The sequence below is a fragment of the Poecile atricapillus genome, chromosome 11 (assembly GCF_030490865.1).
Source record: "Poecile atricapillus isolate bPoeAtr1 chromosome 11, bPoeAtr1.hap1, whole genome shotgun sequence".
Classification (NCBI taxonomy): Eukaryota; Metazoa; Chordata; class Aves; order Passeriformes; family Paridae; genus Poecile; species Poecile atricapillus.
Window position 1 is genome coordinate 14,061,249 of NC_081259.1, and position 21,868 is coordinate 14,083,116.

The 21,868-nt window shown below is 38.0% G+C and overlaps 2 protein-coding genes across 3 annotated transcripts in view; one reads left to right on the forward strand and one right to left on the reverse strand.

The window, feature by feature from the left end:
* Positions 1 to 9,991, forward strand: part of LIPC (lipase C, hepatic type) — a 66,550-nt gene extending 56,559 nt beyond the window's left edge. For both annotated transcript variants that reach the window (XM_058846548.1, XM_058846549.1), the window contains exons 6-10: positions 749 to 982; positions 2,050 to 2,292; positions 5,632 to 5,752; positions 6,456 to 6,674; positions 8,837 to 9,991. In XM_058846548.1, coding sequence (XP_058702531.1) covers positions 749 to 982; positions 2,050 to 2,292; positions 5,632 to 5,752; positions 6,456 to 6,674; positions 8,837 to 8,936 — 917 coding nt within the window. In that variant the 3' untranslated portion in view covers positions 8,937 to 9,991. The remainder of the gene's footprint in view (positions 1 to 748; positions 983 to 2,049; positions 2,293 to 5,631; positions 5,753 to 6,455; positions 6,675 to 8,836) is intronic.
* A 3,191-nt stretch (positions 9,992 to 13,182) lies between these two features.
* Positions 13,183 to 21,868, reverse strand: part of ADAM10 (ADAM metallopeptidase domain 10) — a 41,748-nt gene continuing 33,062 nt past the window's right edge. The window contains exons 9-16 of the mRNA XM_058846547.1: positions 21,364 to 21,527; positions 20,117 to 20,300; positions 19,095 to 19,245; positions 18,607 to 18,790; positions 17,310 to 17,418; positions 16,764 to 16,984; positions 15,936 to 16,062; positions 13,183 to 15,452 (exon numbers count right to left, since the gene is read on the reverse strand). Coding sequence (XP_058702530.1) covers positions 15,358 to 15,452; positions 15,936 to 16,062; positions 16,764 to 16,984; positions 17,310 to 17,418; positions 18,607 to 18,790; positions 19,095 to 19,245; positions 20,117 to 20,300; positions 21,364 to 21,527 — 1,235 coding nt within the window. The 3' untranslated portion in view covers positions 13,183 to 15,357. The remainder of the gene's footprint in view (positions 15,453 to 15,935; positions 16,063 to 16,763; positions 16,985 to 17,309; positions 17,419 to 18,606; positions 18,791 to 19,094; positions 19,246 to 20,116; positions 20,301 to 21,363; positions 21,528 to 21,868) is intronic.

Below are 21,868 nucleotides of genomic sequence, written 5' to 3' on the forward strand. Positions count from 1 at the left end.
TTTTCAATTGTGAGACAGTGCCTATCCAGTGAATTCAGAACAGCTCTCCTGTGGCAAAAATTTCAGGTCCCAAATGTGGGCTAAAAGTCAACCTTGCTGAGGGACTGGTGTCTTCCAAAGGACCTCTGAAACACATAACCTCTAGAGTTTGAAATAACAAAATTATGTAAAGGTCCCTCAAGTGACACTGGCAGCAAGCACAGTTTGTCTCTGACAAACACGCCTGTCTCTGGGCCCGTGTCCTTGTGCAGGTCCCAGTTAGTGTTTGTTACAGCGCCTGTGTTTGCTCTAGGTGTAACCACGTACACCCTCTGTGGGACAAACGTTCTTATTGTTTCGGTCAGAGAAAGACCTTGTAAAGTACCAGGTGCTGCCTGTTTTCAGATACTTATCACAGATTAGAGTGGTAGAATGTCACTGTTGGACATGAAATGATTCACACACACGCAGCTCAGCTCGAGATGTGGTGAAAGAAGAAGTTTATTTGTTCTTTCAGTAGTTATAGGTTTTCAACAACAACCAGGGATTGGATAGTCAGGTCACCACCTTCCCAGCAACACTGGCCGTGAGAGACGTCCATCAAAAGGCATATCTTTAATGGAATGTGTAAACGCCTATGTTTATAGTTACTTTCCTGGGAAAGGGGCTAGAAATTATGAAAACAATATCGAAAGGTCTGATTCTCAGGGTGACAGTAGAACAGTCTTTCTGCAGTATATGATAATGGGATTACTTGTATTTATTTCAGGCCTTGACCCTGCCGGTCCCTTGTTTGAAGGAATGTCACCAACAGACCGTTTATCTCCAGATGATGCAAACTTTGTAGATGCAATTCATACCTTCACTAAACAGCACATGGGCCTCAGTGTTGGCATCAAGCAGCCTGTGGCTCATTTTGACTTTTATCCCAACGGAGGCACCTTCCAGCCAGGCTGTCACATCCTGTATGTGTACAACCACATTGCACAACACGGGATCAATGGTAAGAACCAATGGCACACAGCGGGAGGCAGCGGGGCAGCTGCACTGAGTCTGTCTGGGAAACTACATAGCTGTGGTATCACCCCTTGTATGCAAGGTATTTTCTCGTTTAGAGATCAGTCACCTGATTTTTACATGTCTTGAGTTCATATTGTTTTTACTGACTGTTTTTATTGAGCTGCCTAGCACTCCTGAAAATGAGGCCATGAGCATCCTGCTGTCGAGCACCTCAGAATAATTTAATGGTGTTTGTTTCAGCGGCAGGGGAGATGAGAAAATTTATTCTAATTAAGCTAGATTTGTCTAGTGTGCCATTAATTACTTCAAATCAAATAAAACACAGGTCTGTACTACTTGCCTCCTTAGTTCACCTTTTCCCAACTCCACGTCCTTCGGTGGCACAGATGATGCTCTCTCTAGGACCTGACTGCCAGTGTTCCAGCCTACCTTTTATTTATAGAAGCTTACTTCCAATGTACTTAAACGTAAATGTATAGAGAAACTGATGCAAGATACTGAAAAAGGTCCTGATACTTCTCATAATAGCAAACCTATTTAATATTTTTATTGTGTTTAATAAAATTTTTGCTCCTTTTTTCCGAGTAGTAACTGCAAGAAAAGTTCAACTTAAGAGTCTGTCAGTCTAATAGGGACAAAATATGGTATTGCTGTCTAAGGATCAAAATCCAAGAGTGCTCAGCAATTCAGAATGAGACTGCTGTCTTCAATGTGGCATAGTCTGAAAGACTACACATCAACTCAGGTTTTCTACTGACAAAACCAGCCAGAACAATGAAATAAAAGTTCATATTTACAGTTTGATACAGTCAGGCTAGAGAAGTTTAAGCAGAAAATTTCTTATCATGGAAGTTCAGCCATTCTATTTTTGAATGATCCTAAAAGTAAAATTGCTACAATTTCTGAGGCAAAACCAAGATGCAAAGGGCAGGGTTGTGTGTGGGGAAACAATAATATATTTACAGTTTATAGTTGGCTGTGGTACTTCTCTGCAGTTGAAATGGTAAAAAGAAACAGGGCATGTAAAATTATGTTATTGCATTTTTTCAGGCATCGCTCAAACTGTGAAATGTGCTCATGAGAGGTCAGTTCATTTGTTCATTGACTCTCTGCTGCACAAGGACAAGCAAAGCACAGCTTACTGGTGCAACGACATCAACACTTTCAACAAAGGACTGTGCCTCAGCTGTAAGAAGAACCGGTGTAACACCCTGGGCTACAACATCAGGGAGGAAAGGCTGCCCAAAAGCAGACGACTCTTCCTGAAAACAAGAGCGCGTATGCCCTTCAAAGGTTTGTGGGAATATTTTTACCGTGTTCAGATTGATCACAAAGTGGAAGTCTGAACCTAAGCTTTGTGATCCTATTTACTCATTAATTAAAGCTTATAAAATCTGTGAGAATAATCAATTTGCTGAGACAACTGAGAATCCCAGTAGGCCATCTTGATGCCATTTCATCAAAAGGCTGGCTCTCATATTTCTGGGGGAAAGAGCACGCTGCATGCTCGCCCCAGGCAAGCTGTGGTGCCCAGGGCTCACAGATGCCCAGGGTCCTGATCTGCAGGATTTTTTTACAACTGGACTGTTCAGGTTTGTTGTAACATATGCAGGCACACAGCCAAGCCAAAAAAAGCAGCATAATTACTCTGGAAAGCCTGTAAAACATGCTGTTCTGTATTTGCCCAAATTTTATCTGCAATTAGACTATGAAATGACATATAAATTACTACTTTTCAAACAATGGACACACAACAGAACAGCACGGACTTTTACAAGGCTGAACTGTAGCACTAAAATTAAGACTGGCACTCTGGCTTTAGCTCTACTACATTACTTTATCGAGTCAGTGTGGATCTCTGGCTGTGTGATCAGATAGAGGGGCCACGGCCTGACAGGGGGCGCAAGCCTTCCTAGCAGCCTCCATTGCACTCAGCCGCCAGAGCCTACTGCTGCTGTTGAGCAGACTTTCCCGTGCCACTGGAAAGGTCTGCGAACATTTAAAAGTGAGAACAAGCAGGACCAAGCGACCTCTTCCCAGGGGCTGTCAGTGCAGAGGCTCCTGGCCCCGGCTCTCCTCCTCACACCGCCTTCCCCGGCTGCCATGAGGAGTGTGGGGAGCAGCGGCGCGGGCAGCGCTCGATCGCGGGCACAGGCCACACACACACGGGTTAGGCTGCCCTGAGGCCGAGGCACAGGCCACACACACACGGGTTAGGCTGCCCTGAGGCCGAGGCACAGGCCACACACACACGGGTTAGGCTGCCCTGAGGCCGAGGCACAGCCCCGGCACAGCCCCGGCCACACGGGAGCCCCGCAGCGGCTGCCGGGGCTGTGCTAGGCCGGAGCCTCCCTCCTCCTCCTGGAGGGCTCTGTCCCCGCCTGCCCCTCGGCCCGGGCCTTGCCCTGGGACGCGCTTCGCACATTCGTGCGCCCCGGCTCGAACACCGAAGGGATGAATAGAAAGGCTTTAAAAGGCTGCTTGGATTATACAACTTGTCTCCCCACAGTGCCCAGTTACTCAGCTGCATCATCACATATTTTAAAAAAACCCAAACAAGCCAAACCAAACCCCAACAAAAATTCAGGTACTTTTAAAATAATTTTGGAAGTCTTCCACTAGCACAGCTGTGAAATACTCAGTGATGACTCCAGAGGGATCTGCGCAGCCCTGAATGATACTCAGAGCAGCTGAACCTGCTGAATTTCTTCTTAATACTGTTTAAAATGGCTCAGGAAGGTACTTGGAGTAGATTTTAAAACTCCAGAGGCTGTGTCTAGTTCCTGATGTTATCTTGCTCCAGCACAGTCAGGGTCAGGTCCTCAGAATCAGGGAATGACAGGCTCTGGGGATGTGCTGCCTGCTGCTCTCACACCTGGGCGCTGAGATGTGATCACTATGTTGTGTTCCTCTCTGGATATGGAGCTAGTTTCAGTTTGGGGTAAAATATCTCTGACCTATTGGCTTTGATTTCAATTAAACATGCTGCATTTTTATGCTTAGAACTGGTTTTGCATAAAAAACCATCCTTGCCACATATGTGGGTAAAAGTACCCCAGACAATGATCTCCTTTCACAGAAATTCCAAAACAAAGTGGCAACTGTGGGAAGGTGCTTACAAAGTCATCTTTGTAATGCTTTTTAAAAAAAAAAGTTTGAAGATCATGTGAGAAGCACAAAGAGAAGAAATTTTAGGAACTCAGCATTACACTTCACAACCCTCTCTGTCTTCACAAAATTTAATTTTCAAGTTAATGACTTTAGATTCTGAAGTATACATCAATCCAGCTCAAACAAAACCCTCAGTTTGTTACGCAGAAGTTAACATTTATAATAAAGGTGTGATGGCACCTTGAGTTTTTATATGCTTTTTCCTTAAAGTAAGCACCATAATCACAGCAAAACCTTAGGCTGTGTCGGATCATATACTGAAAAAGCAGTTTTTACATAGAGAGAAAACCCAGAGAAAGATAGATTAGTTATAAAACTAAATAGGCAACCCCCTGTGCCTTTGTCCTCATCAGGTTTGTGGCATAAAATCAACCATTTTGTTTTCCACTGAGGGACACATTTTGAGAAGAAAAGACATTGTTCACTAACATGCAACAACTGTAAAACAACAAAAAGATACAGCTATTCCAGCAAATACTTTCTATCATGAACATGCTGAACTGCACAAAAAAAAAAAATAAATATATATATACACACACATATATATATATATGTATCTGTGCATATGCAGAAAAATATGATTCCATTGGCAGTATGGGGAGCCATTCTCATATGCAGTGAACACTGAAGTGGGTAAAGAGGCTCTACTCAAAAACTAGCATGCAATAATGTTCCTTCATAGGTAAATCTATCAGTTTTGTCTAGAAGGCTGCAGGAAGAATGACCAGATAGAAGAGTTCTGGGCATTCAAATGTAGCTGACAGTATCTGTATGCACATGCTCAAAATGTATGTTGTCAGGGTTTTCTTTTTCATAATTTACAATATAGAAGATTGATGATTTCTTAGGTGTTTTTCATGCTGACAATACTCAGTTCAGACTTTCCTAAACAGCGGTGTTTCTAGAGCTTCAAGCCCAGACCTTGAAGTATTAATGACATTGTTAACAGATGTGTTTTAAGCACAACGTATCATTATGCAGTCAAGGAAAGTTTGTGAGTCATCTGTTTGGCAGGGCAATTTTCCAGTTGATCAGAGAACAGCCTGACCACATTGCATAAGGTCTTTGATCTGTATCATACATCTCTAGTCATGCCCAGTCACAAGGATTTGCCTGGTCACTAGATAGAGGGATTGCCAGACATTCTGACAATTATACTTCAGAAAATCTGAAATATTTCCCATAGAAGAATGTTTTATCCCAAAAAGAAACTCAACATTGGTTACCTTTTTCTCCATCCTTTAAATAAAGCAACAGGACCTCAAAGGCTAACAGATTACACAGCACAGCAACAACCAGAAAAAAAATGACAATGTTTTAATTTCAACAAATTATTTTGAATAATAAAATGGAATAACCATCAACTTTCTGCTCTGAAAGGCAAAAATATTTTGCCTAAGAAATCTATTGATTCTTTGACAATGCATTTTGCCACTTTTTGCAAATTCTTCCTTCCTACAGTGTATCATTATCAGTTCAAGATCCACATCATCAATGAAATCGAAGGCAAGCAGATAGAACCAGCTTTCACCATGTCTCTGGCAGGGACTAAGGAGGATGCTAAAAAGCTGCATATCCCACTGTGAGTATTGTGTCACAGGTAATTGTGCATGTGACAAAAGATGCCAACTTGTAATATCATATCACACTGATAATCTGTGCTATGAGTGAAATGGTTTAGTACAGCTAAGTGAATGTGAACTGGAAATTGTCTTCTCTTCACTCATATTCCCTGAAAGTCACAAGTTCTTACAGTGATGATACAGTTTGTGCAGAAAAAAGTTGTTAGAACACAATCAGTAAATTTGAAAATTTTTCTGTCCACTTACTTTGGTCCATCCCATGGCTAAGACAGGGAGGTATAATCAATTAAAACACAAATGAAACAATCAGCTGTAATTAAGATAAAGAGTTTTGGATATTTATCACAATGGACACTATCTGTATTAGTGAAAGCAAAGGCAAGAGTGTGGGTCAGCATTTGCTCTAGCAGGCAGAAGTTGTAACATAAATGCCATTACGGAACACCTTTTCTTTTGCTGTCAGAAACCACTACTGCTTCATCAGTGTTCAAGCTTCTGCCACTTCTGCTTCTTTCCCAGCATGTTGCCATCTTTCATAATTTTTTTGCACCTGGAGGAAGAACATTTCTCAAGACATTAATGTTTTGTCTTGGAGAAGGAAACATAGTTATTTCTCTGGTTTTCAGGGGGAAAAAAAACTATTTTTTTCACTTTAATTCAGCATAATTTAAGACAGCATTGTTCTCACCTTGTTTTCTGTAGAGTTGAAGGTATTACTGGGAATAAGACCTACTCCTTTCTCATCACCCTGGACACTGATATCGGTGACATCATAATGATAAAGTTGAAATGGGAAGGAATTCCAGTTTGGGAAAATATCTGGGACACATTTCAAACCATAATACCATGGACAAAAGGCACTCGTCGACCAGGACTTATAGTGAAGGCAATAAGAGTGAAAGCAGGGGAGACACAGCACAGGTAAGTGTAATGAGAGCACTCAGTATCACCACAGGTGTTTGGCACACAGGTTATCCCAGTTCAAATACAAGCATCCCAGCCCCAGCAGTCACACCAATGAATGTAATTACCTCACTCATTAAGGACCATATGAAATTTCAATGAAACAAGATATTATGCAAGATAAATAATGATTCCAACATTAACATAATGAAATATTCAGATTCCTACTTATAAAAAATATGCCAATTCTTAATTATTTTAATTTAAATACCTACTTCCTAGAGAAACTCAGCATCACCATTCTTGAAAATACTCATTAGAAGGATCATGTGCTGTACTATACAGTCCTATGATTATTTTTTGTGTTCTTTTCCCTGTATATTGCTTTGAAACTGGATCACCAAGTCTGAGCAGCCTTGTTCTCTACATAAAGCAATGCTAATAACACATTTGAAACTGCCTACTCATACAGAGAAATTTCATCCAGAAGACAGAATAAAAAAACTTGTAATGATTCTCACCGCTTTAATCCTTTGAGAAATTTTAACTGAGCAGTTTAATTAAGGTTAATGAGAAAAGCACACCTTACCTTGTAACTGAGGCTCAGTCTTAGAAGGCAGTTTTTCCTTGGTACATTCCCTTTCTTACCACCACAACTGGTGCAGACTTCCTGCAGAACAACTCTTACTGGCAGAGCTGTATCTCCTTAATATTGACACAAAAACCAAATTAGACAAACAGATTTAAAGAGACATTTCATAAGACAATCTGTGTGTGTGTGGAGGACAGAGAAAGGATCATGTTCTTCTAGGTGGAATCCTCCTAAAAATGTATTTTGGAGGTGTTTTCCTGACCTGGCACTTGGCACATGCTCCTGCCATTAAAATAAAAGGAGTTTCTCTAATATCACCAGAATCAGTACTGACCTAGCTGGCAAAGTAAATTAAAGCAAAGCACACAATGCAAACTAGGGAGCTCTGTTTAGGAACAGGTTCCTGGACCTTGAGATAAAAGGTATGAAGGTGAGAAGTCATTTTCCTAACCAGGAAGCTCTTGTCCAGTGCAGCTGTGCTGGTAACCTGGCACAAACCAATTACTGCTGATGTATTACTTTCCTTATCTAGGAAACAATTAAGTGAGGGGGGCACTTATACTGACAAAGAATAATGCTGGTATCTTCAGGTACCTAATGCTCCTTGGAAGTTGGTTTTTTTGTTGCAAGTGGAAGCAGTTTGTCCCAAGCTTTTAGTGGACACTGATTACGTGCTATTTTGTTCTTTGCAATCTGGGCAGTGACATTCAGTTGTTACTGAAATACTGCATTAATGTTTAGGGAGGGAATGAAAGGTTATTAGGTGGTTCTAAAAGAAGAAACAAAGGACACTCAAGGAAAAGTATTTTCTTCAAAGAAAATAGGTCTGTAGATTTTTGCCTTCCTCAGAAGACCAAACATCGTGTATTGCAGAATTAGCAATTTTGGAAATTCAATAATTAAAAAAGGCAGTAAACATGAAATGTATTTTGACTTCTCTTGTGCTTTCTCAAGCATTTGAACAGCTGACAGTATTTTATCTCTGGTTATTTCAGCCTCTAGATGTTTGTGATCTTTGTACATATGATGAATGTTCCTTTGTTAGATTACCTAATGGGAAAGACTTGAGATGTAACAGCATAAACTTAAAAAGCAGTTAACAAACAGACCATTATGAGCAATGAAATATCAGATTCTAACATTTGGTTTCAAATATTTCTGTAGCATATGCAGTTGCTGACGTTAGCATCCTACAGAGCGGATTTTTAGCAACCTCCCAGCTAAATACCAGTATTCCAGCAGCCCAAACAGGGCAACCATGGTGGTGAGAGTAAGAGCTGGAACAATGCCAGTGCCCCACTGACAGTACAGAACAAGTGACTGTGAGGATGTGCTGTGAAGAGCAAGCACAGTGACACCAGGGAGACAGAGGCACAATGCACTCAGCACCCAGGAGCTGCCTGCTCCTCTTTTCCTCTGTACCTATGATCTGGCAGGCAGATACAACTCTTTACTCACAAGCCTTTAAAAACAGAAAGACACCTTCCTGTAAAAGGTAGGATAAGGAACTGGCTAAAGATTGGGAGAGTCTAATTGACATTATGCCTTCTAACCAATATTATGCTCACATGCTGTCTTTTCTTTCCAGATACACATTTTGCCCCCAAAGCATTGACAACATTCACCTTCATCCATCCCAAGAGAAGACATTTGTGAGTTGTGAAGATGACTTCCAAAGAAGCATCTGACAGAAAATGAGCAAGAACACAAAAAGGCAACTTCTTGCCAAAATATTCAAAATATGATACATCTGGTAAAATGTTTTAAAAATTCACAGCTGCATCAAATATCCTAGCAGTTTCAGAGACGAAAAAATACATTAAGATATTTAGCTTTTGTCATTTGATAGTAAGCTGAAGTATGTTCTTTATTCATCTAGGAGCATACTCTGAAAATTATCAGTGAGCAGCTTCATCAAGGCAACAGATTGTCAATTTTGAATTGTTTAAAATCTGAAAAAAACATCTGCTCACCAGAAATAAAAATATTATTTGAAAAAATCATTGCCATAAGCCTGTGAAAAATTTAATTTTGTTGGATTTAAGGGAAAAAAGAAACTTTGTTTCCCAATAAATGCTTTAAAACACTAATAGCTATGACTATCAGTTAAAATTTTGCTAAATTATTTCCTAATGAAGGGTTAGTTAAATAGTTCATAAAATACTACCAAAGAGACATAAAAATACAAAATGCTTGAGTTGTAATAACCATATGAAAACCCCTGTAATAGTATCATCTAAGAAATCTATAATAAACCCTGTTCTCTTTGAAAATGCTTTGCTATTTAACTGTTTTAATTAGAGAACTGATTTAAATTACTATCAATTTAATTATTTGAATTATGCTTAGTATACTACACAAAATTCTAGCACAACTAAGTTCAGTTAATTTTTGCATTTAAATCATATTTATCTGTTCAGGTAAGGTCTGAGATTTTTGGATTCTAAATCTCTGTATACCAGATTTTGGCGTGACTTGAAACTGCCAGAATAAATGAAAATGGTTAAACCTTCAAACAGTTTCAGAGCATAAAAACAAGCTTTGTAAGGTCAAACATATACAATTCCCTTGTTTCCTTCGTCAGAATATTCCTTTGTTTCCTTGTCAGAAAGGAACATTATTGTCTCAGATTGTTTTTATTCTATGGCTTGTGTGTACTGAAACAGAAATCGATATATATGTATTCATTTGTCAATATGATAAGCACAAGATCATTAAAAATTAAGATTTCTTGAACTCTGAATTTTGAATTTAATTTGTATTAAATGCTCTTTAAGTGGTAAAAAAATGTGCAAGAAAGTGCTAAGACCTGAAGCAAAGCATAATTTTTAATACCAAGATATTGCAGGGAATTTTGAATCAAAATATCCAGATGTTATCAGGAATAAGGTGGGATTTATTTAGATAGTCTGACAAATGAACAAGCTGAGCAGATCCTGCAAGCAGTGAACAGTGATCAGATGCTGAATGCAGACATCTCTGCCAACCATTCAGAATATTAACTTCTTTTACAAGCTGTTTTCAGTAACTACCATCCCTTTAAACAAACAGGAATACTCAATATAGAATCAGAAAGGCTCACAAACTTCAATGGGAACTGAAGCATACTGAGATCTCAAATGAGAATTGTTGTCCATCCTGAGGTGTACATTCCAGAAGCTGTTCCAATATTTAAAATGGCTCCTAGGAGTATCATCTTGATTAGATAAATATTTGTGTATTTAAATACAAAGTCCATGAGGAAGAATCCTTAGTTCCTCACTGAAAACAAAGATTTGTGCTTTGACTTTGTTCAATGAAGCAAACTGGTTTTTTAAACACAAAAGTATTTCTACCTTGTATGTCAAAAGTTATAATTTAAGTGATTAATTTTATGCTTCAGTTTGCTGTCTCAAATATTTAAATATTGCAACATAATTATTTTTTGAGAGCTCTGTAATATATTCTGTGTTTGTGTAAGAATCAATTGCTTAAGTACAATGGCTGAGTCAAATCAGGAGCATACACAGAAGGAAATTTCAGCCAAAAGTATCTGAGAGAGTTAGGTAAGCACCAAGGCCTTTTGTTTGGTTGATATTTTACCTTTGCAGTAGCTATAATCCACTGGAGAGACTCAATTGCTAGAGATCCAGTGACAGCATTTTTAGGGGCATGAAGTTACAATGGACCATGTCCTGCAGTGTGACAGGCAAGGAACAAATGACAATGTGGCCATTTTAGTTTTCCAAAGCACAATGGAAAATGAGAGTAAACAGAGAGAGAAGTATGTGTTGCTAACTCAAATTAGGCATCTCCCTAGGTTGTTTCTAGAATTGAATTGTTGCTTCTGCAAAAAGCTGAAGACCTACCACTTACTTCTGTTTCAGGGTTATCTTTTTTTATAAAGTACTTGTCTATTTAGAGAATAATTTAATACTGTCACTGAAATTGCATTTACATCAGGTATCATCAACTTTCTAAGCTATAAATTTTGTGAGCTTCCTGAGACAAATCCTCAAAAAAAGCTTTTTTCAGAAGATGTTTAAGGGTGACAGAGCAGGAGACAAAGGCTAGAAAGAACTGGACTGTACTCCTCCAGTACAGAAACTACACTCTTAGAAACATTTCAGACATAAAAATTGGCATTTCTTGCAAATTACTATCACTTACTTGGTAAGAAGGCTGATAAGGGGATTTAAACTCCAGGAGAAACAGGCATTACTTCAGGAAAAGCAGGTGGAAGAAGAGTCAGAAGTGTCTACATTGTGCTGAAGCTCAAGAAATGGGAATACTACAATTTGATGACTTCTACTGTTATTTTGTGAAAAAACATTCTCCAGTTCTCCACTAAGAGAAGCTGGTATATCCTCAGGTAAGACAATTTGACAATTGACAGAGACAAGAGGAAAATTAAAAGAACATTCAGTATTTGAACTCTTGCAGATATGAAGATACTTCTGATGCCATTTTTCACAAACCATATACCCAAACAAGTTCTGTCCCTGTTTTGACAGCCATTACACTAATTTCTGATATCAGAGTGGAATAAAGTCCAAGCTGTAATATATTCAGTCTCACCATACCTGAACATAAAACTGAAGTCATACCTACAATTTCAAGTGCCTATAGTGATGCCCCACTCTGTGCTCACTGGAATTATTCCTGCCTCACTCCATACAGCCGACTTGAGACCTTGGAAGGCAGCAGGTGCTTACTCCTGTCACAGCATGCACAGCTCAGAGTGACAGAATGGCTGCTGTCCTTTTCATCACCTCTCTGGAGTAATGAACCTCCAATATTCAGAAATAAAAACCTCTTCCTTCCTTTTTGTTTTTCCTGAAAGAAATATTGGAACACTAAAACCCAAATTTTTATGTGAATGGTACAGTGTGGTATGAAGTTTCATTGCTTAAGAGGACTTTAATGCCCTCATCATGCTCACACCATTCTATGCTATATAAGCTTCTACACAAAGTGAATGAATACTTTAATAACTAAAACATTAAAAAGTGCAAGATGAATAAATAGGTACAAATAAGATTATGCCAAATATTAGCTAGAAAATTTATGTATTGATTTTTTTAATTTATATTTTAAAATATACATGAAACTTGTATATGAGCTGTTTAGCCATTACTCCACCCCTCTGGTCTTTGTCCCTACACAGAGATTTAAACCACCACCACCACCTCTGTGAGGATTTGCAGAAGGGCTCTGCTCCAAGGGATTTTCTTTTAATGCCCTTTGCACAGACAGTGCTATTTAGCTACAGGGAGAAGCACTTCTATAAAAAGTCATGGGGGTGGTGGGGGGAGCATTGTGAGGAAGGAACTCTGAGTATGCTTTGATAACATGAAAGTCCACTCTGCTCACTTCGGGAAACAGATGTCCAAGCAGGCCACTCTTAACAAACAGCCCTAAGAATGGAAGACTCACTGGCAGGACCTGGCTTTTAGAAGCAGTCTTATCACTTAAATCAACCATGCAACACACAAAAACTCAGAGACCCAGCTTAGCAGTTTTAAAATGCCTTGCAAAAAAGCGCATTTGCTCCTTCTGTAAGTCTCATCTATCAACTGTGTATTCAGAGTAATGCATATTAATTCCAATATTCCTTTCCAAATATATTTCCAAAGGCGTGCATCAGTAGCGATGATGCCAGGTTTGAACAGCCCACCAGCAACTAGTTTTCATTTTGAAGGTAAGAAAAGTTTTATTCCTGTGATCATGTAAGTAATTTAAAAATTAATTTCATGGCTTTCCCTGAACAGGTTACACAAACACATCTATTCTTATATATAACTGCAGGTTGTTAAAATTGAGAGGGGGACTTTGACAGAGATAGTTCAATTACATTTTGGCATGACAGCAAAAGCCAAAGATCAAGCAAAGTGAAATCTGTGTATTCCTCTTTGCTTTCAGGGCTCAACAAGTAAATGGATCTTCAGAAGATGATTTCATCAAGTCTATTTATTAATGCATTTCAAGTTTCAAAAAACCTTACATATCTTTGCACAATACTTTATTTTTTGCATTTTTTAGTAAAAATTTCCAAAGTGAACAAAAAAGAGACTGTATAAAACACAGTGGACATGAAATCGACAGTAGTATTTCTGTTTCATTGTCTTGAACTTCCTTTCGGCTTTACCACATCTTGACTTGCAGTGGAGAGTTCAGTGCACATTTCTGTTTTCAAAAAACATTTAACTTAGACTCAAAATAAAATAGGGCAGCATTTGTCTGCCAAAATCCTACCACAGGATAACATTACAGGCAAAAATTTTACATGTTCCAAAGTCTACCACACTCAAGAAGTTACTAAGAACTCTTGCTGAATAAAAGTCACCATTTTAGAAATGCAAACCCACTTCCAATCTTTGCACAGTCTTAAAACAAATGTATTTAAAATGACTTAAAAGCAACTACATACACTTCTAACTAGTTAAGATCATTTAGAATTATTTATATAGTCTATTGGACTTGGGGTTTCATGTACAAAATTTGTCTCTAAACCATGTACAAAAAGCTGTGTTTTGAAAAAGTTACCACATACTGTACAAGTTTACAAGGAAGAGATCCCATTATATTCTGTAACATTTTTGGCCTTGCTGGCTTACGTCACATTATGAGAATGATTGTGTAAACCTTATACTCTTAAAAAACAAAACAAAACAAAAAATAAAAACAAACAAAGGAAGCCTGTCCAACCCTTAGTAAATTTTCTCCTAAGCAAAGCCAGGAAAATTATAGCCATTTGCATCTCTAATTAGCTCGGTGCTTTTGGAAAACAAGCAATAAATACATCACAAGCTTAAACATTTTGTAATGCCCCCTTTCATCTCCTGCATAGCAGTAAGCACCTTAAGACATCTTTTATTTCATCTTCAAAAATGCCAATTATTTACATTCGTAATAAAAACTCTGGAATGGGACATTGTGCTGTTGAACTTCACTACTGGTATAAATGTGGGGAAATTGGTAGTCCTAACTACAGTTTTAACTCTGCCACAGTAGCCAGGCAAATCACTCTACTTTAGTGGTTATCAATCAACAGTATCATGCTGAAAAGTTATCCAAACACCTGATAAATTAAAAAAGAAAATAAAGAACTACAGCTTTTCTTTCTTTCCACAACCCTTAGAACACAAACTTGATTACCAAACTGAAAGAATATCTGAACAGCTCAAATAAAGTGGTTGCAATTTTTAAAACAAGTTGAATAACAGGCAGAATTTTCTAATAAAGCATGGAAATATTTGATCTAACTATTCATTATTTCACTGAATAATCAGACAAATTAAAAAAATTTACGCTGAACTACAAGGAAGACACATAAAACATTTTTGAAACATTCTGACATTTGCAAAGAACATTTGCAGAACACCTGTTAAATCTCTCTAAGACCATCCAGGCTTGTATGCTGTGTCTTAGCAGCTGTTGGATAAAGATGAAATGAGTGCTTGAAACAACTCTGATAATGATAAAAAAAGTGTGATTGGATTCAAAATTGCTGTGTAAAGCATCACAGGACCCTTGACCACTACACACCATCATTCTCTGTTATCCTGAGTATGTCAATTAAACAGTAATTTCTTCATTAATAGCGGAAAAGTTTTATAATACAAAGAAACATCCATATTGCGATTCTCTTGTTTACAATTGCACACAAGTACGGGTGTACGTTAGAAATACATGTCTGCATATAACAATGTATATACATCGACAAGTAATGTCTCCAATGCTGAGGTGGTCTAGCTTCCTAGCCTTGTCTGGCAGTTGAAAAATATATCTTTTTCTCAATTCTTGAGTACAAGTTTTACTACAGCCATATTTGCCTGCAAGTGAAGAAAATGCAGCAATGAAGAGCACAGAAGGGGGAAAGAATCATGATATGCTAGGACTTTGTGCCACTAAATTAAAAATATTCAAGAAAAACACTTTTCTTCTTTTTGAGCTGGAAGATTTTCTCATTAAAAATTAACCACTTCCACTTGTTTTGAGGGCATATCATGCTTTTTTTTTTCCTCTTCAATTTTGAGAGTTAGACTGGGTACAATGACTTATTAGGTTTTCTTTGGAGTGAGTTTTCCCATTGTAGGCACTAGGAAGAACCAAGGCAAAAAACTGCAGTCAGCGTCTCATATGTCCCATCTGATAACTCTCTCGGGGCCTTTGCCGCTGTGGGGGCTGAGTGGTTTGTGGTGGTCTCCTCCTTTTTAAAGTGCCTGTTTCAAAGAAAAGTAGCCATTATTAAAATTAATTTTAAAATCTCAAGTTGTTTCCAGAAGAGCTGCCTTGGCCATGAAATTAAATACAACTATTTTTCTGGAAGGCTTCGGATTTAGACCTGCAAAGTTTTAACTGATGAGTAACTGCATGGAGGACATACAGAATATATTTCAGGATCTCAACAGTACTTCTTTAAAGTACTCTTTAAAGGCCAATTTCTATAAAATGTAGCATGGAATAGAAAATAAAAGGAACTCTGATGCTGGAAAAAAGTCTTCAAAGCTTTCTTTTGATATGCATATTATGTTATAGGAAAATAAGACAAGAATTAGATTTTCATGCATTGTTTTACTGGCATGAATTCCATTTGTAGTTTCACAGTGCCAGACTAAGAATTGTAGGTTGAAACAGCTGAAATTTCTCTTTAGAAGAAACAGCTGAAGAGAAAACATTTCTCTATAATTAGCTGGAGTACTCACCTGGAAGTGGTTTATGAGGAGGCAACTTTGGATTACTGCTTGGAGTATGAACACTGCATATCTTAATGAAGCCAGCCATTAACATGATCAATGCAATTCCCATAAGCAACACTGCCCACCAATAAGCCTAAAACACAAAACCACAACAACAACAAAAAGACTGTGTGGGGGCTGGCACACATGCACGAGACAGAGGACACTGAATATGACTTTTCACTGTGTTTTAGAAGTCACCAAAAGGTCTCTGAAACATCACCAAGAATATGTGACCTAACATTTGAAAGAAATGTCCTCAAAGTTCTTCCACAGGAAAACCCCAATACTTCCATTCTAGTGTCAGAAGGGTTCTTCACAGAAGATACACTCCAGCAGAGCTGTATAAGCCTAAAACAATCAACACTTTACACAAAATTGCCTATGCAGCTTTACAAGGGTGTTTCACTCTAGTTCTTCTTCAAGTATATTATTATTAAAGTGTCATCTAGCACAATAAAAATGATGACTGCTAAAGATCCAAATATTTAGTCACTTGAAAGAAGTCAGAGCATTCAAATATGAAGAGTCAAAACATGAAAAAACAGTACATTAAAAATGTGAATGGAGGTATTAACAGATCCTATTTATTGCTTTGTTAGTGTTTGTTTCCATTCCCTTCAATCTAGCAAACTTATTTGTTATACACAGGGTGCTTACAAAAAATCCAATAAAACAAGGGCTAATTATACTTTGAAGAATGCTGAAGCACTCTGCATATCAACACTTATCAACTGTGAATCTTGATTACCAAGAACATTTCATATTAGACTTGTAATATAAAAATATACTTACCACAATCCATTCTGCAATATTTTCATATAGTTCTGGATTAAAAATTGCTTTCTTTAATCTAGCTAGTGGGCCATCAGCATCTACTAGCCGACACCTCATAAACACATCACAGTAGCCTTTGAAATCATTACAGGGAGATCCAGGCTGTAAAGTAATGGTTTCAAGATGAAAGTATTCCTGCCATCGGCTTGAGCCTGTGCTTGCACAAGTAGCTGGGTCCACTGAAAAGTGAATACAAATTAATCAAATCATTATTGTATTAAAACATCCATGCATGAATACCCACCCTATGTGTTTAACAGTTCCAAATTTTTTCCTATTTATTATATATTTATATTATTTTTATTTATTATTTATTCTTTTCTATTACCTGCAAAAATGCAAAATATATTGTTTATTTCCTACACAGCACAATGCAATGTCTGTCTGAAACTACGTTTGAACAAAATGCTCTCAAAGTTAACAAAAACTCAAGTACAAACACCGTAAGCAGGTTCCTCAGACCCCTTCTCCTCTATTTAAACTTATGATTCAGAAAAATCTTACTTTTTCTCATGCAGCAGACATGGCACAGTTCTCTATCATCCTTGCCATCTGAGCTAGCACATGTACACTCCTCCAAGCCGTGTTTCTCACAGATAGAGCCGGCACATTGCTGTGGGAGACAAAAGCACAGCAACACAAAAAGCAATTTCACTTTTAATCACACTGACATTAGGAAAGATTAAAAATTAATATCTGAAAGCATAAGTATAGGTCTAAAGATGCTTATCAATAAAAGAAACTGCTTCAAAATTTTTTTCCAAAGCTTATAAACAAAAAATACAGTTATTCAGTGTCAGTATTTTGGCATATTTTCTAGTTGTTAAAAAGGTGATTTACTTTATGTTATTTTTTAACACAGTATCTTTTTTTACAACCTGAGAGTACCCTGCAGAACACCCACAGCACCACAGCTCACCCTGAAACATGATTACTTGAAACCATGGTTAGAAAAATAAATCTAATGCATGCATACACAAATATTTCTCTTGGAAAATAGTAAAAATTAATGGCAGAAAAGATTCTGTATTTAATTTCACTGTGTGAGGATCCTTCAAACTCCAAGTTCAGTGTATTCATAATTTTGTTTTAAAATCACTAACTATACAAAGACAATTCCTCTATCTTTAAGATGTCTATAAATTTGCTGAAAAATATTACAAGCAGTACTTGATTAAAATCCTAGACTGTGGAAAACGAACTTACAGCAACACAAGTTACAGGTCTCTAAGAGGATGATTTTTGCTTGTGTTTGCTTCCAAGTAAACATAGATCGATTTATAAGAGACTTCCCATCAATATTTCATAGCAGCTGCCATGTTCTCTTTAACCCAGGAAACCAATGGCAGTTCAGAATCATTCTAATTCCATATGCTTGCATATCAGTGCTATATGTATGTGTTTGGGGAAACTGTGTATAGCCAATAAACCAAATTCAACCTCTATTGACAGTATATCCAGTTTCCTAAGCTAACAGAATTATTGACCAAGACTGAAGAAAAGTGAAAGGGTGGCACTAGAAAATAAAACACTTTCATAATCCTGATTTTTACAAAAAACTTTAAATGTAACTTTTTCAGGCAGTACAGCTACCTTGGGATTTGTTACCTACTTCTTAATCCTTAGTGTACTTTCACTGTTATTTTAACTGACACCAACAAATCAAACATCTATACAGAAGAAGGGACTGAGCTTGCACTCCTGTGCAGTGAGTACAGAAACAATATCAATTCACAATACAGTGCAATAAAACAACTGCAATAAACAACATTAGCAGCTATGTAAGGCTGTAAAAGCTTACCCCCTTTATGCAAACTTGGGTGTTCCTGTTGCACACGGTGAAGTTTTCTTTGGGTTCAGATATTGGGCAGAGAGCACTGACACCATTACACATTCCTTCCTTAGCACAGTCGGAGTCATTCCGACACTTATCTGTCCTTGATTTGAAATCACACTGGGCAGTGCAACACGGGCCTTGGCTGGGGCTGGAAAGAAACACCAAATGTGGATGCCAAGAAAAAGCATGAACCATTCCAAATAAACTATTCACCCTGAAACCTACTCAAACACTCAAATTTCTGATTTGTGCTTATCAAAATGTGACTTGAAAATGATTTTTTTCATAGCATAATTATGCTTATGTACTTCTCTTTCATTGTATAAAGCATTTTAAGGAAAATCGGTAGTTTTATAAAAATACAGGTAAGCAGATTCAGATTCTGAAATCCCCATTTAAGATCCCACTAAATTCCCAAAATTAAAGTGTAGTGTAACACACATGCACAATACCTGCAGTTTTTGCCTGGTCTTAGCTTGCATTTTTTATCCTCTGGTTGGTTTGCATCATAACAGCAGTCATCTTTACACTGGTCACTGTATCCACAATCACACTGTTCTCCTTGTTCAACCAGTCCATTACCACAGATGGGCTGCCCAGACTCTGAAAAATGCCAGTGTATTTATGTACAAAGAATAAGCAAATACTGTAAACCTTAACAAGCATCCAGTCACGACTGAGAGAGCCTGGTCAAGCTGGACTTTAGACTAGGGCTCAAGTCAACTTGCATTACTGCTTGACACCCAGCTTACTCATCCCCACAATTCACAGAATTTTAAGCCTCTGAGTAAAAGGTTTTGGCTAATAAGAGTGGGAGTGTAAGAACAAGCTTTCTGCTCAGTCTCCCAGGGAACTGCATCCTTTCCTGCACACCTTTAACAGTCAGAGGACCTCGAGGCAAAGGCTGATGGTATTGGGGGGAACTACTCCAAAATCCAAACCTACTGAGTAGATGTGCAAGCATATGTGAGCACAAGCTCACAAAATTTCTGAGAGCTCACACATCAGACTCCAGAAAGAAAAATTCATGCAAAATTGTTTTTCATGTCTAAATAGGATTCCTTGCAGTTTAATATGTGCTCCTTACCTCTAGTCCTTTCACAATGAGCATGACTGAAACCAGTGTGACCCTGTCTTACTCCCTCCCACCAGGCATTTACAAGGACAGAGAAGAGCTCCCCCAGCCTTCTCTGCTCCACACTAAACAGGCTCTCTTGGACTCTCCAATTATGTCAGATGCTCCAATCCCATAATAATCCTTGTGGCCCTTTGCTGGACACACTCCACTATGTCCTGCTGTTCTGTGCTGGCCAGCCCAGAACTTGACATGGTACTAGAGATCTCAAATTCAATTCTTTACTTGCAGAATCTTTCAGTAAATTACAAACATAAGATAAATAAAAATAAATTTTAAAAAATTAAGCATTACAGTAATATCTTAGCTATTCTGCTTTCAGAAGGATTAAATACATACCAACAAAACAATTATTTCTCTTTTTCTCAAGAACTTGGCTTATATTTCGAATGCTACAGATAGAGAACTTATTGTTGTTAAGTTTGTCCCCAGATGTAGCTCTTGCATACATTATATAATTGCCATTTTCCTTCTGTCCCAAGTTCTTGGACTCTCCAGGAGTGCACTCCATTCCAGAATCATGCTGCAAAACAAATATTTCACAACTATCTCAATCACGGCAGGTGCAAAAGTAACCTGGAATTGGTACCCTTAACACAGAATAAAAAGAAATGTAAAAATAAACCATCTTACACTCTCAGGTTCTTTGTAATACAAAAACTATATGCAAACCCAAGGTTTGGTTTTGGATTCTCTTTGTTCTGTTGTTGCTTTTGTTTCCCCCAAGATAATGGTAGCAAGTATCTAATTTCTTAAGTTTCCTCTTATTTGCATTCTTGGTAATTTGCACAAAGTGCATGTCCCAGAATGAATACTGACTTGGAAAAGCTGCCATCTCCTAAAAAGAGCGGCTTTATGATCACAAAAGGGTAATCAGCATTCTGTGGAATAAAAGCAGGAGGAGTTAACAGAAACCACAGTCCATTCCTCTTGTTTGCTTTGAGGGAGGTACAGAGAACTTCAAAACAGAGCAGGAGTCTGTCAGCCAGTGACTATACCTACAATATCCAGCAGGAGGAATGAAATGCATTACACACTGGCAAAACAAAAAGCCTCATGCTCTCAAGCTTGCCACAAACAAGTTGCATCCCTTAATGTCTGTGAAACAGTTCTGCTCAAAAACGTTCTTCTTGGTATCCTAATTCCCTCCTCTGTTTTCTTAGATAAGCTTGTAAGTATAAATAGTCTAACAAATGTGACCCACTTGCTGAATAAAGTGTCATCTTAACAAATTTAGCAGTGCTTCTTCCTCCTCTCCAGGATAAAGTGCAACACATTTAACAAGATGTGTGTGACCTCACACTTCATGAAGACAGGATAGTATTTAGGGAACAATAATAAAGTACCTTTGTAAGGGATTGGATTAATATAAATAGACAATTCACAAAATGCACTGTTACACCAGTGTTGTCAAATACTCATAGAAGGGCTCAGTTGCCATCCACTTTGTTCGTATACAATGTATGTGCACATATCCTCATGGAGTCAGGATTCTGCTTTCCTTGTTTGTAAGCAAAACCTCCACTGGTAAATCACACCCTGTGAAATGGCTGTGAGTGAGTTAAGAGATCACCAGTAATACTTACAGGGGAACCAAAGTTATGCCCAACCTCATGTGCAAAAGTAATGTGAGAAACCTTGGGGGGCACATGAGAGCCATAGTTCTGGACAGTGATGATTCCAGTGTTCAGAGACTTCTTCTTACCATCCGAATACAATTTGCTTTTTTCACATATTCCACCAGAGCTCCCTGCATTCAGACAAAAGTACAACAGTCACACATTTAGGCAAAGAAGCATTGTGTTACCTGTCTACTAACATCCAGAGCAACAAACAGTTTGCCTCTGCAGGTTTACAGACTAAAAGTTCTCTATAATTAATATCAACACAACCTTGAAAGTAGATGAGATTTTTTTCATACAAAAGCTCTCAACACTGATTCAATACATCCACACAAGTTAGCTGGTTTAGAATAGCTTTTGGGAGCTATTTTGGGCATTCACTGCATGGGTGAGCCCTTATTCCATCATACCTGTAGTACAAGACTAGCAGAGTGCAATGTCCAGCACAAGTAGCCTCAATCTTAACTGG